The sequence below is a fragment of the Saimiri boliviensis genome, chromosome 9, assembly GCF_048565385.1.
Source record: "Saimiri boliviensis isolate mSaiBol1 chromosome 9, mSaiBol1.pri, whole genome shotgun sequence".
Lineage (NCBI taxonomy): Eukaryota > Metazoa > Chordata > Mammalia > Primates > Cebidae > Saimiri > Saimiri boliviensis.
In genome coordinates this window covers 87,893,877-87,907,487 of record NC_133457.1, presented here as the reverse complement: position 1 = coordinate 87,907,487, position 13,611 = coordinate 87,893,877, and the positions used below count along the sequence as shown (strand labels likewise).

General features: G+C 39.3%; 1 protein-coding gene across 2 annotated transcripts in view; it reads left to right on the top strand.

The window, feature by feature from the left end:
- Window positions 1–13,611, top strand: part of PLCB1 (phospholipase C beta 1) — a 724,287-nt gene that overhangs the window by 629,129 nt on the left and 81,547 nt on the right. For both annotated transcript variants that reach the window (XM_074406258.1, XM_074406259.1), the window contains exons 28-31: window positions 5,684–5,760; window positions 5,867–5,956; window positions 7,046–7,103; window positions 7,719–7,805. In XM_074406258.1, coding sequence (XP_074262359.1) covers window positions 5,684–5,760; window positions 5,867–5,956; window positions 7,046–7,103; window positions 7,719–7,805 — 312 coding nt within the window. The remainder of the gene's footprint in view (window positions 1–5,683; window positions 5,761–5,866; window positions 5,957–7,045; window positions 7,104–7,718; window positions 7,806–13,611) is intronic.

The window sequence follows — 13,611 nt, the reverse complement described above, 5'->3', positions numbered from 1 at the left end:
TCAGATGTTTTGTAAATTAATTTCTTGTAGAAGAAAAACAATGTATAGCAAAAATCCAGAGTAGATGCTTTGACTAACGGAAAAGAAGGAGGCATCTTTAGATATTAGTGGAAGGGAAAGGAGATGTGTTGCGCCTGAAGTGTGGATATTCTAGACTTGGCTTTTGGCCTATGTTCCAAAATTATCCTTCTTAGAAGAGACTCCAAACATACCAATTTCTGTCCACATATTTCTTATGCCTTTTGAGTTAGAATCAAATAATTATTCTCTTCCATGGAAACCATTTTCTCGCCCTCATATGACTAAACCAAGTGAAATTTAGCAGAGTTGAGAAGCAGCATGAAATTTTACTCCCCAGGGCCTTTTCTTTAACTCCTTAAAAGGTTTGGAACATTGAGCTGGGAGAGTTATCACGAGTGGCAAACAAACCAGCAGAGGAATTGAGATGTGTCTGCTCCTTTGGGACAGAAAAAAAAAAAAAAATCATACCAAAAGTCAAAATTAAATGTTGTTTACTACTATTCAGTTTACCACATACCCTCTTAATTTATTTCCTAGGAAGTTCAAGTGAATCTTTGCTTCTTCTCTACCTTTAATAGTTTACTTTCAGTGAGTTTTGTTACTAATACGTGATTGAATGGCTCTTTGAGCAGAGTGAGCCTGCTAATAAATACACCAAAAGTTGGTATACCTTGCCCTTAGGTTAGTCAAAAAGCATTTCAATTATTATATGAAAAAAATCACTCTTCTGGGTCTTGTTTTCACATCTCATGCAGTAAGAACTCTGAGCCCAAAATACAAAAGTTTGTCTCGTATAGAGATTAAGCAGAGAAATTGTTTTATTTCTGTTTTAATTAATTTGTTTTTATTTTGTCTGGATTCTTTTGATTGCAAGCCACAGAATTCCAGGCTGGACTAACTTAGGTCAGAAGGGTATATACTGGCAAAGTACACAGGGTATATCACACAAGAAAGGGGACTGTCCAAACTCTGCCCCTGCTTTCCTCTGCATGTTCATGTTATTCTTTTCCAAAGTACAAGACAGGCTTCCCCTTGATAGAAAATACAGGTACTGATCCCTTCTGAGTTTTATTTCCCCATTGCCGTGTAAAAAACAAACTTGGGGAAAACCTTGTTTGGGTCCTGTGATGACCAAGCCTGCAACCAGAAGTCAGGATGACTGACCCAACTTGGATTGATGCCTCCCCTGGACGAATTACTTTGGACAAGGGAAGAGGGATAAAAAATATAGCAGCTCCCAAGGGAAGCATATGAGAGAGGCTATTCTCAGAAAGAGAAGAAGTTCCTCCTGGAGAAGTAGTATTGGATAGAGAAAACTACAGCTGTACCCCAAATCCTCTTTTTGTAGCATAAAGTAAGAGATAAATTGTCGATGCACATATAAAATCCCATTGCCAATTTAATGTGAGTTGGACAGTAGTAGCATACTATTTAATATTAACAAAATCATAATGTTAATTCCATCTCCTGGAGCTTCAGTAGACAAAGTTAAATAAATATAGTAAATGCCATATGGTCAGCATTACAGTAAGAGTGACAGTCTTCTAAAAGATAGCTGAGGTCAGACTCAGTGACTCACACCTATAATCTTAGCACTTTGGGCGGCTGAGGCAGGCCGATCACCTGAGGTCAGGAGTTCGAGACCAGCCTGGGCAACATGGTGAAACCTCGTCTCTACTAAAAATGCAAAACTTAGCTCGGCATGGTGGCACATGCCTGTAATCCCAGCTACGCAGGAGGCTGAGGCATGAGAATTGTTTGAACCCAGGAAGCGGAGGTTGCAGTGAGCCAAGACTGCACCATGCACTGTAGCCTGGGCGATAGAGTGTACTCATTCTCAAAAAAAAAAAAAAAAAAAAGCTGAGATGGGCAGAGGTGAGGCTGTGTGGTAAGGCAGTAGTGGGGAGATGAAAGTGAGCACAGTAAAATGATATTTACATATTTCACATATTAAACACAGAGATGTCCTTGTAAAACACATACTCTGGGATTCTAGGGAAGCACCATTTTCATTTAGTTGCATGCAAAAGGCTCATTTTAAAAAATACACCTGGATTTCACATTAAGATGCTTTTTCCTAAAGGAACAAAACTTAGCTTGTTAAGCACAAAACCTATATATTTTTAAAAGTATTTTCAATAAGGCAGCCTGTGGCTTGAATGTGAGCTTTCATAGCTACGGCTGAGGTTAGGTTCAGTGTAGTTTTAAAAGTTAAAAGATGTCATTCACAATTATTTTTTCAGTGCCTATTTTGTATAGAGCCTGGGGTTCTAAACATTTATTGAGAATGAAAGGTTGAAATGGTAACATCCTTTGTGGGAGCAATAACAAGGTATTTACATACAAAAGGTATGTCTGTAAATGATACTTTATAGGAAAAGCCAATTAGGGAGCAAAACCCAGAGTTATCTGGACAATCAAAGGGGACAGTCACCTAAGGCTGGCTTAGAAAGGCAAGGATTAGAGAGAGGTTGAAATGGTTTTTTCCAGATTGTCTCCATCTTCCACAACCACCTACACAATGTTTCTCAAACTCTAACGTGCACTCAGATATCCTGGGAATTTTTTTGAACCTGTAGATTCTGACTTAGTTGATGGGGTAGGGCCTGAGAACTTACATTTCTCTAAGGTACTCCCTGGTGATGCTCATGTCACTGGTCCACGGACCACACTTTGAGTAGCAAGATCTAGAAAGCCAGGTCATCAGCTCAGAGTTTCTAGAACAGTGCCTGCTATTTAGTAGGTGCTTAGTAAATATTCATTGCATCCTGGCTGAATCTAATAGTTTAGATAAGTGTGTATTCTGGGACCACCGGAGGTGGGAACCAGTTCTGCAAGGGGTAAAGAGTAAATGCAGGGGGTGGGAGGGGCACCAAGACGGAGGCAAGCGGACCCAGCAGACAGGGACCTTCTGGGGAGCCTGGAGGGAGTGTGGTGCTGACAGTGGTGTGGAGCCTGACACCAAACCAACATAAAAGTCAGAACTGAGTGGACAGAAGGGCTGTGAATTCTCAAGCTTAGCCCCATCATTGACGGGATGCTGATGTTGCTGAGGGTGAGGGCAGTAGGTGGAAGGAAAACAGTAAATGTGAGCAGATGCTGGCATGATCCAGAAAACGTTCTGACGTCAGGTGAATGACAGAGATGAGAACATGGAAACAGAAATGTAATTTTTATTGAATTCAAAAGAGTTGCTGGGAGACTTAGCGGTGGCTTGTAGAATGAGGGTGGGTCCACCAAGACATCCGCCAACTTCAAGTCTGGCACAAGGCATCCAAATCACCTGGGGAGATTTTGCAAATATTGATTCCCAGTTCCTACCCCTAGACATTTGAAGTCCATAGGTCCTGGAATCTGTATTTTTAAGAAGTTCCACCAAGTGATTCCGATGTTGCAGCCAAGGTGGGAGATCCCTGGATAACCCTCAGTAACTCTTTCAAGGGAGTGGAAGAGGAGAAAGGCCCTCTAAGGAAGGGAAGGTGCTGGTGAGAGGACACTTGCAGCTAGACAGAGGCTTCACAGGAGACCCCAGCAAGTGGCTAGAGTCTTTGCACATTGGAATTTTACATCGAGACAGTATGATAAACGGCATGACTACAAAGTAATGCTTCATGATTTGTTTAATTGTGATAATCATGATTAGGCAATCCCTTTTGAATGATCAAATAGGCTTTCTGCTGACCCAAGCCCTAGTTAATATTTGTTCAGATTTAATCCACTTCACCGATGAATGCATCCAATTTCATGTTAATTTTAAATGAATGTGGATTCCATATTGTAATTCTCTTACAAGCCATGGAACCTTATTTGTCTGGGTTTTTACCCAACTCAGCCACTTAACCAGCTCTGGGGCCCCGAGCCCAGAACTTGAGCCAAGTGTGTCAGCGTGTGCATATGTAAAACAAAAATAATAACACCAACTGCATAGGGCAACTCTCAGAATTAAATAAATACATGTGAATTGATTGATTGATTGAGATGGAGTTTTGCTCTTATAGCCCAGAGCGTGCCCAGAGTTGCTGGAGTGCAATGGTGCAATCTCAGCTCACTGTAACCTCTGCTTTCCAGGTTCAAGTGATTCTCCTGCCTCAGCCTCCTGAGTAGCTGGGATTACAGGTGCCCACCACCATGCCTGGCTAATTTTTTTGTATTTTTAGTAGAGCCTGTTGGCCAGCCTGGTCTTGAGCTCCTGACCTCAGGCGATCCACCTGCCTTGGCATCCCAAAGTGCTGGGATTACAGGCACATGTGAATCTTTTAAAACTATGCCTGGCATATAGAAATTATCAACGGAAATGTTGTAGGACCCTCTCCTTACTTCAGCTAAAGTCAGGGTCCATGGCCACAAAGGAGGAGGCTTGCAAACAATTTGAAGGGTGAGGAGGACAGGGTTTTATTGTGTGAAAAAGAAAAGGGGGAAACAGGGACTCTCTGCAAGGCCAGAGTCCCTGCTAGTGTGCTTCCCACCTCACAGATTGAATTCCAGGTTCCACCCAGGAAGAGGAGGGGCCAGGCTCCTCCCTGCTGCAGATGAGGTGAACTTCTGTGGTTCCATCCTAGTGTGCATTCCTCCCAGTGAGCAGGACAGTTGGGGTTTTTCTGGGGACCCCCTTATACTTGGCTGTCTCAAAAGTTTGTGGTATTATAATTTGTCTTATCCCTGTTACAGCTACCACTTATATAAGACTAATCAACTCAGCTTGCCTTGTATGTTTTGGGGAAAGAGAATCTCTATCTATGGGAAAATCAGTGGGGCCTTTCAGAGGTTGTCCACACCATCTGTTCGGTGCTCCAGTAAGAAAGGTTGAGTCCAGTTGCTACAGCCACCTGAAAACTTTGCCGAAGGTTCTTTAACTTCCTCATGTGAAAAAAAGGGAAAGATTGGTAGTCAGAAGTACCTTTACGTAATTGACAAACACTTATTGGGCATCAGGTGAATATACAAAAACACCACTGATGCCCCCTTGAGGCTTGCTTTGGTAATAGAGGTAAGACAATAAATACTTGCGTTCACAGTGTAGTGATAGTTCAATGACAGCACAAAGAGAATTTCTGATGTTCTTTATACCTGCTGGACATTACCAAAGCAAGAACATAAACATCAACTTCTAAGATGGGTAACTCATGCCATCCTCAAAGCAATTCAACAATGAATGATAGTTGAGAGCCAAGAATTATAGTTCACGGTTGATTATAACTTACATTTGTGTCATACATATTTTTATTTTGAGTTCACACCACCTCCAAGACATAAAGGCAGTGATAATCCCATTTACAACTGAGAAAATGTAGGTTCTGAAAATGTAGGGTTTTGTCCCAAATTCCACTTTTAATAAGTCATAGAGTAGAGATTGGAACCAGGGTCTACACTGTAAATTGTCTTCGCACTGAGCTGGGCTACAGTAACTGCCACAACAATCTAATGAATTCTGTTTAATTAAAAAGAGATAAGAAGAAGAATTTCATATTAAAACCCATAGGCCTAGATAATATGATGGTTCTAAATTGTCCTCACTGCCAATATTAGATGTCTGGCAACTTTAACTATTGTGAAACATCTATCACAGATTTTTTTAACTGTAGATTCTGTTGTTTGAGGGAGGTGGGGAGGAAGCTCTGTTTGTGATCATTTGAAATAGCAAACTGGCATTTTCTTTTTCCAGCTTATTCAAAAATTGACAGATGTCGCAGAAGAGTGTCAGAACAATCAGTTAAAGAAGCTCAAAGAAATCTGTGAGAAGTAAGCCTTCATTCCCGTTACAATTGACGTGTGCAGCTAAATTTATTCAACACAAATTCCCATCTGATTTGCCTCTTTTTTTCTTTTACTTCCATTGCGACTTCAGAGAAAAGAAGGAATTAAAGAAGAAAATGGATAAAAAGAGGCAGGAGAAGATAACAGAAGCTAAATCCAAAGACAAAAGTCAGATGGAAGAGTAAGTCAAGTGCCCCCTCTTTCCAACAGTTTACCTAGGAATTATATTCTGTAGGTCAGAGTCACAGGTTCTTAACCAGTTAAAGACCCCTCCATGAAGTTTCCCCTCTAGTCAGCCTTTCAAAAGATTCCTTTGGTAAGATTTTTAACAGGGAAGGCTTAAACAAAGAGTAGTTCGGCACACCTCGGGCCTTTTAAATAAAGGGTAAGCAAAAAGCTTCCTTCAGGGAAAGGCTAAATCCTCACTTCCTGCATATAACCTTCCTGGCATTCCGTGAAAACAGAGCCTGTGCCTTGGGAGGAACCTGACTTTTGTCCTGAGGCTGGCAGATTACACCTTTCTTACAGCAGTGATAAGAACTTTTTGATTCACACTTGTAATCTCAGCACTTTGAAAGGGGTAGGTGGGAGGATTGCTTGAGGCCAGGAGTTCAAGAGGGGCCTGGGCAACATGGCAAGACTCTTTCTCTACTTAAAAAAAATTTTAATTGGCTGGGTACAGTGGCTCATGCCTGTATTCCCAGCACTTGGTGAGGCTGAGGCAGGCAGATCACCTGAGGTCAAGAGTTTGAGACCAGCCTGACCAACATGGAGAAACCCTGTCTCTGCTAAAAATACAAAATTAGTCGGGGGTAGTGGCTCATGACTGTAATCCCAGCCATTCGGGGGGCTGAGACAGGAGAATCGCTTGAACCCAGGAGTCAGAGGAGGCAGAGCCGAGATCATGCCACTGTACTCCAGGCTGGGCGACAGAGTGAGACTCTGTCTCAAACAATAAACACAATTTTTTTTTTAAATTAAAATTAGCTAGGTGTGGTGGCACACACCAGTATTCCCAACCACTCAGAAGGCTGAGGCTAGAGGATGGCTTCAGCTGGGCAGTTCAAGGGTTCAGTGAGCCATGATGGTGCCACTGCACTCTACCCTGGGCAACAGAGCAAGACCCTGTCTCAAATAAATACATAAATAAAAATAAGGGAAAAAAAAAGGAATGTTGAGGGTTCTGTAACCTTTCATCTAGAAGTCTGAGATTCCCATTTGTCGATTTTGGATGAGTTGGTATAATGATGTATTCGTCATTTGCTTTCAGGGAGAAGACAGAGATGATTCGGTCATACATCCAGGAAGTGGTGCAGTACATCAAGAGGGTATGTGGGCTCATCACACTCTCTCCTTTGCAAACCATGTGTGAACATTTGGTGAGCTCAGTGTGAGCTTCTGGAAGGAAATGTCATGCCTTGTCATATCTTTTTATCACTAGCACCTGCTAGTCATAGAGCTGCTTCACGGGGTGGGCAATCCTTAATCAACATTTTCTGCAAGTTGAGTTGCAAACCACTATGTAAAAGGGTTTATCTAAAAATAGACAATGAAGAGTCATTTCCAAAGTCAAGAGCCCAGAAACATATTGTAAATGAGAGTTTTCCCAAAAGAACCTTTGTCATCAATGATAGAGATGATGGCAACCTCCAAAGGCTGTCCTTTTTTTTTTTTTTTTAATTTGATGTCATAGAAATGTTCGCATATTTATAAAAATGTAAGAACAGTCCAGCCCATTGATCACTGCCTCCCACCCTATGTTCTGTCACCCAGCTTCAACACTTACTGTAGTCTCCTATACTTGTCAGTGTAGTTCTCGATCAAGAGATCAAATAATCAAATGTAAGCCATAGATCTGTAAAACTTTCAATATTTTCTGAAAATGTGCACTTTTAAACATTTAGATGTTTAGAAAATGATGTTCCTTGTAACTTTTCTTACAGTTAGAAGAGGCCCAAAGTAAACGGCAGGAAAAACTTGTAGAGAAACACAAGGAGATACGTCAGCAGATCCTGGATGAAAAGCCCAAGGTAAATGCAACTGAATCATAATGCACAATTATTCTATTTGGTTTTCATTTAGTAAGAATGAAACCTTCCGGGCTCATGTAAGTACCTTGCACGCAGTCTGAGATCAGTTCTTGCATATGAAACTCGTATCTTTCTCAATGAAGGTAAAAATATAGCAATATTCAGTGAGCATTTGTCACCACCTGGTGAGCTTTTAAAAACCGCAAATGTACAGAACCCACCTCCAGAGATTTGGCTTTAATTAGTCTGGGGTGTGGCTCAGGCAAAGGTTATTTTTATAGTATCTTTCCCCCCTGGAGAATCAGAGGTAAACCTTCAGTTTGGTTACTACTAAGTAAACTTCAGTTCTGAATACAGTAGCTGATGAAATGTTGTAATGCCACCCTCTGTCCAGCAGAGGATGCCCTGCCCCAAAATCACTCTGGTTTTTATCCAGCAATAGTCTTAATAAACCAGAGAAAAGCAAATCTTTTGCTCCCCATAGTAACAGTTGATTTGGCTCTGCTTCAAAATTATCTTGTGTTCATTGTTTGGTTAAAATTAATTGTCTTATGAATATTAACTTTGAATGAACTGAATATCTTTAAATCAACTACTTTCGGGTTAGCAAATAGCATCTCAATTTTAGAACGTTCCTTCCATTTTGATTCATCACTGAATATTTTTCTGTGTGTGGAAAATGTGTTTTTCAATTTTCTTGCCCTTCTATTTTCAGTTTAAAATATCTACTTTAAAAAGTGCTGCCATTCTACACCAGTATTTCTTGATTCCTCAAAGTTCAAAAGTTTTATTTAATTGTATGTTTCATTCACCAATTTACTTCTTATAGATTTCTTGTGGACAATTCTAAATATATTTTCACGGTTATTTCCACTCTTCACCTTTCATATTTATTGTATACTTATTTAGTATTTTTAATTTCTAAGTTTTTAGGGTTGGCAATATAGATTCTCAAGCAGGAATTAATAATTACTTAGATAGGGTGCTAATTCTTAGTTTCTCCTATAAATATGTAATGTAGATCTTCTCAGCCACCCACACAGATTAATTATGCACTAATAAAGTAGAATAAAGTTTAACATAATTTCAGAAATTACTATACTTTCAAATCAGGATTGATCTTTTAAAAATGCTCAGATATTTGCAGCAAAAGATCCAGTTTGATTGAAATTTAAGTAAAAATAATCAGTCCCAGGTGATATATTCATATACATACATTTTCAATCTATGCTGTCTGGATTTAAATTTGTTATTACTTTGTACATCGACATAATAGAATTTGCTTTTGGTTGATGGCTCAGCTAGTTTTTGGTATTTTAAAAAAGTTTATCTTAGAGAATATGGTTCTTTTCAGAGTTTTATTTTGCTTTTTTTTTCATGTGTGTGTTTTGGTTCAATGTTAACTATTTTACTTACAGGTAAAATGTGAGTGTAAAATCATGAATGTGTTTAAATTGCACAACTCTCAGTACAAATAACCCATATATACAAAGATTTTCATGTTACTGCTCTAAGTCATCATGATGAAAGTCAACCTCAGTAAATGTGGAAGCACCCTTAAACTTCTTCTCTGGATATACCTGGACATGAAAAGAACTAATAACTTTTGGCCAATTGATTAGCAGTCAGGGTGCATTCAGCTGCAATTTTACAATAAACCCAATTGAAACTGGCTTCAACAGTTAAAGTATTTAGTAAGTCATGTTACTGCAAATTCAGAGGTACCCTAGTTCTAGCAATGATTCATTTTGTGGCTTAACAATTTCATCTGCAGGTATTTTTAGAATGTCCACTGTTGTTGCCTTCCAGCCCCAGGCTGTAAACTCACGGCCATGAGGTGGCTGCCCTAGCTCCATGCATCATAACCTTACACAAACCCACTCAAAGGCTACACAGCAAATGTCTCAACTTTGTAACCCTTTCTAGGATTGAGAAAAACCTTCCTACATTTCCCCCAGCTGGTGTTTCCTCCTTGGCCACAATGGCCTCATATTCTCATTTTTAAACCAATCATGGACAATAGGGAGTAACTTTCATGATTGGTTTAGAGTAATTAAGATTCATTCCCAAGACTAGAGAGAATTCAATTTCTCTTCAGTTCTCTGGTCATCGGGTGCCTGAACAAAATTGATATTTTATCATCAAAGAAACAGAGGGGAAATGGCAATTGGGTGGACATGTATCATACAATGTGTGTTACAGCCATGTTGATAACAATGTTTTATTCCTTTTTGGCCCCTTGGAAAGAGATCTGAAGTGTTTCTATGGCTTTTAGTAGATCTGTTGTCTCCATGTTTTATTGTAAATAGGTACCATGATGAATTCCTCTGTACTTTTCATCCATGAGGTCGTTCTGTGACCATCTTCTCATGTCTGGATTTGAAGGTTGCCCTTGAAGATTGTTGGTTCCATGTCAAACCAAACCATTTCTTGAGAGTTTTTCTTCTTGGCTTAAAAACGTTGTGCCTTAGAGCTGAGACTTTATTAATAAAATAATCAATCATGAGTGTTGACATGGTAAGATATAGTGGTTAATAAAGGGAAATGACAATGATAAGAGGAGCAATAATAGTGGAGTGAAACAACAAAATCAAGTGTGAGGCATGTGAAGAAAGCACAAAGCACAGGGCAGCAAAGTAGGTATAATAAATGGGTGGTGAGGAAAGGCCAGCAAGCATAGCTGTCGCCATGCTCCCATAACCGTGGGGCGTGGATCAGAGCTACAATAGCACTAGCTTTGAAATAATCCCTCTCCACATCTAGTACTGATACAGCCTTTGAACCTTGACGTAGATATGAGGGAAGTTAGCAAAAGTCAAAACAAAATAAGAAACTACCAAGGGAAATGAAACTAATCAAGAGAATCTTTAAAACAAGTCCATGGAGTCTGTTCCATTCAGTCAGAAAGATAAGAAGAGAGAGTGATTTTGTGACATCTAGAACTTTATGAAGGGTTCCATTACTGGGTTTTGGATGAGGAACTTGAGCACACATTGCAGCAGGTAATATTAAAGACAATCGTAACCGTCTTACGAAGAAGAAAGCATGCCAAAGTTTGCCACAGGTTACTGAGGAGCATGTATTTCCTCCCTCAACTAATTTACAGATGGGATGAAGTTTTTTAACTAGAAACTGATCATGGCTAATTTTTTGCTGACACCAAAAGTATGTATATGTTACATGACATTATATTTCTTCCTGTTCTTCCATTTCTTTCACCATGTTGCTCTATATAATAATTTACTTTCTCTTCATCTACTTATTCTAACTAAAGTAATAAGGTGCTTCATGTTCACAATCTTGTTATTAACAAGGAAGAAGCTCTTTTTACATTACTGTTTTCTCTGGGGTATTACTATTTTGAGCTATTCTGAACCTTGATCAATCCCAATCATATCAGTATAATTTTCTAAGACATTGATAAACAACTACTTTGAAAGTAACAAACACATATTTTGCAAATCTTTCCACAAAAGAAATTTGAAAAGCTAATGGCTTCAAGTTAACAGTTTTTCAGTGGCAAAGAAGTAGTGATTCTGGCTCAATTTAAAGCAAACTACTCAGGAAACTTCATTCAAAGTGTGTCTTTTCCAGCAGTTTACTCAGTAATGTGCATGTCATCTGGAGTTCTCAACATTTTTACTATCCTGCAACAGCAGTCATAGGAGAATATGCCTCAATCAAAGTCAGGCTAAAAATTTTGTTTCAATTCTGCATGTGAACCAGGACCTTCAGTCTTTCTGGTACATATTTGGTAGGGGATCAAATGTGGCCAGCCACAACGTAAAAAGTTTATTTTAGATTGTCCTACTTTATGACATGCACCAGGCCCTTTTCATATGGAAAGTTCATTTTTTTCCCTATGAAAGAAGACAATAAATTAGTTTATTCCTTTTGCAGGTAATTTTTGAGGACATTGGGGAAAGTGGAAGTAGGTGTTCCCTTGAGGTAACTTATACAATAAAATATTTTGGCACTCAATTTGACATAAAATGATATTGTACATTGCTATACGTAAGTCCCACTGAAACTTATAAACAACAATAGACACTCTTAGAAGAGAATACTTAGCTCCTTTTCAGTAGAGTTCTGAATTCTGGAGAAACATTCAACTGCATGTTTTCTGGCAATGAGATTTTCGATTCAGTCCCTGAGTGTATGTGGGTTTTAGTTTTGTTTGAGGTGTGCCTTTTTATGAAAATCATAGTGTTAGAATTCTCAAGATCCATGAAGTAAACACTGGCCAGTCTTCTGACTCAGTGAAATAATTGGTTTCCTTGGGATTTGCATACATGGGTTTGCCAAAGCCAATAGGAAGGTGTTTATGTGCATAAACGATGTTAAAAACAACTCAAGAATGCAACTGCCAGTGCAGAGAGAATTCGTACCTTTTGTGGTCCCGCTCAGTCCTGAATTGATCCATTGTAAAAATGACCTTCTGTCTTTTTCCCGAACACTTCAAAGATATTCATGTTAACATATGAAAACACTGTTGGCCGGGCATAGTGGCTCACGCCTGTAATCCCACCACTTTGAAAGGCCAAGGCGGTCAGATCACTTGAGATCAAGAGTTCGAGACCAGCCTGGCCAACATGGGGAAACTCTGTCTCAACCAAAATACAAAGATTAGCCAGGTGTCATAGTGCGTGCCTATAATCCCAGCTACTCAGGAGGCTGAGGCAGAAGAATCACTTGAACCCAAGAGGCAGAGGTGACAGTGAGCCGAGATCATGCCACTGCACTCCAGCCTAGGGAACTGAGTAAGACTGCCCTGTCAGAAAGAAATAAGGAAAGAAAGAAGGAAAAGAAAGAAAGAAAGAAAAGAAAACAAGGTTAATCATGAGTTGCCTTGAGTCTGTTGTGAATATGCCAATGTTTATTAATCACTTTGCAGCTCCTGATCTCTTCGTAAGAAGAATCATCTTTCGAGGGGACTTTTTAATGAACTGTCTCCATAACCTCATAAAACAGTCAATAAATGTGTAATTTACTTTTTCTCTGATGCTTAACTTGTCTTTGATGCATCTTAGAACACAGGTTTTCTGTTTTAATTTAGCTCATCATCAAGAGAGAATTCCAGGAAGCTTTAGGGCATTTTAATTTATTCCCAAAGAACATTTCATCATGTAGCTACTGGCTCTTTTTTTATTTTTTTCCTCCACCGAGGGAATATAGACTGATTTTCCTCATTTCCCCTCTGACATCTTTGTAACAGGGTGAGTGACTCATCGCTCTGCTTGAAGTTTGTCTTGACAGACCTACCGCTGGGCTCTGAGACAAAACCTTAAATGCGACTGATACTTCCCTGTGTTCAGGAGAGAAAAGGCAAACTTAGGGCTTTTAAAATAAAAACATCTTTTTAAAAATAATGCATTTGTGCCTCCTCTAATCTTATGTGGCTTGATGGGGAAATGGATTCTCTCTTGCCAGTACCTCCTGGATATTCTCCCAGAAGCCAAACTGCAGGGTGGGAACTGGCTGCCTGTAGACAATGTTTCTGCTCATTGTTAAGTCTCAAATAACCACACAGTGGTTTGTTTTTGTTTGTTCTGTAGAAGAAAATGCTTTTTCATTTCTGTCAATATAAAGAATTGACGTTTTAGGAAACAAACATAGCTGTGCATTATTTTCTTGAACATAAAACTTAGACATGTTTACTTTCTTTCTGGGCAATACTAGGGCATTGGAACAATGTTAATTCCACTGGTCCCTCATCAATTTCCTTTTGAAATTTAATCCAATAGACTCTTAAACACATAAGACATTATTATTCTATGGTGTGATCATGGTTCATTTAGATATGTCT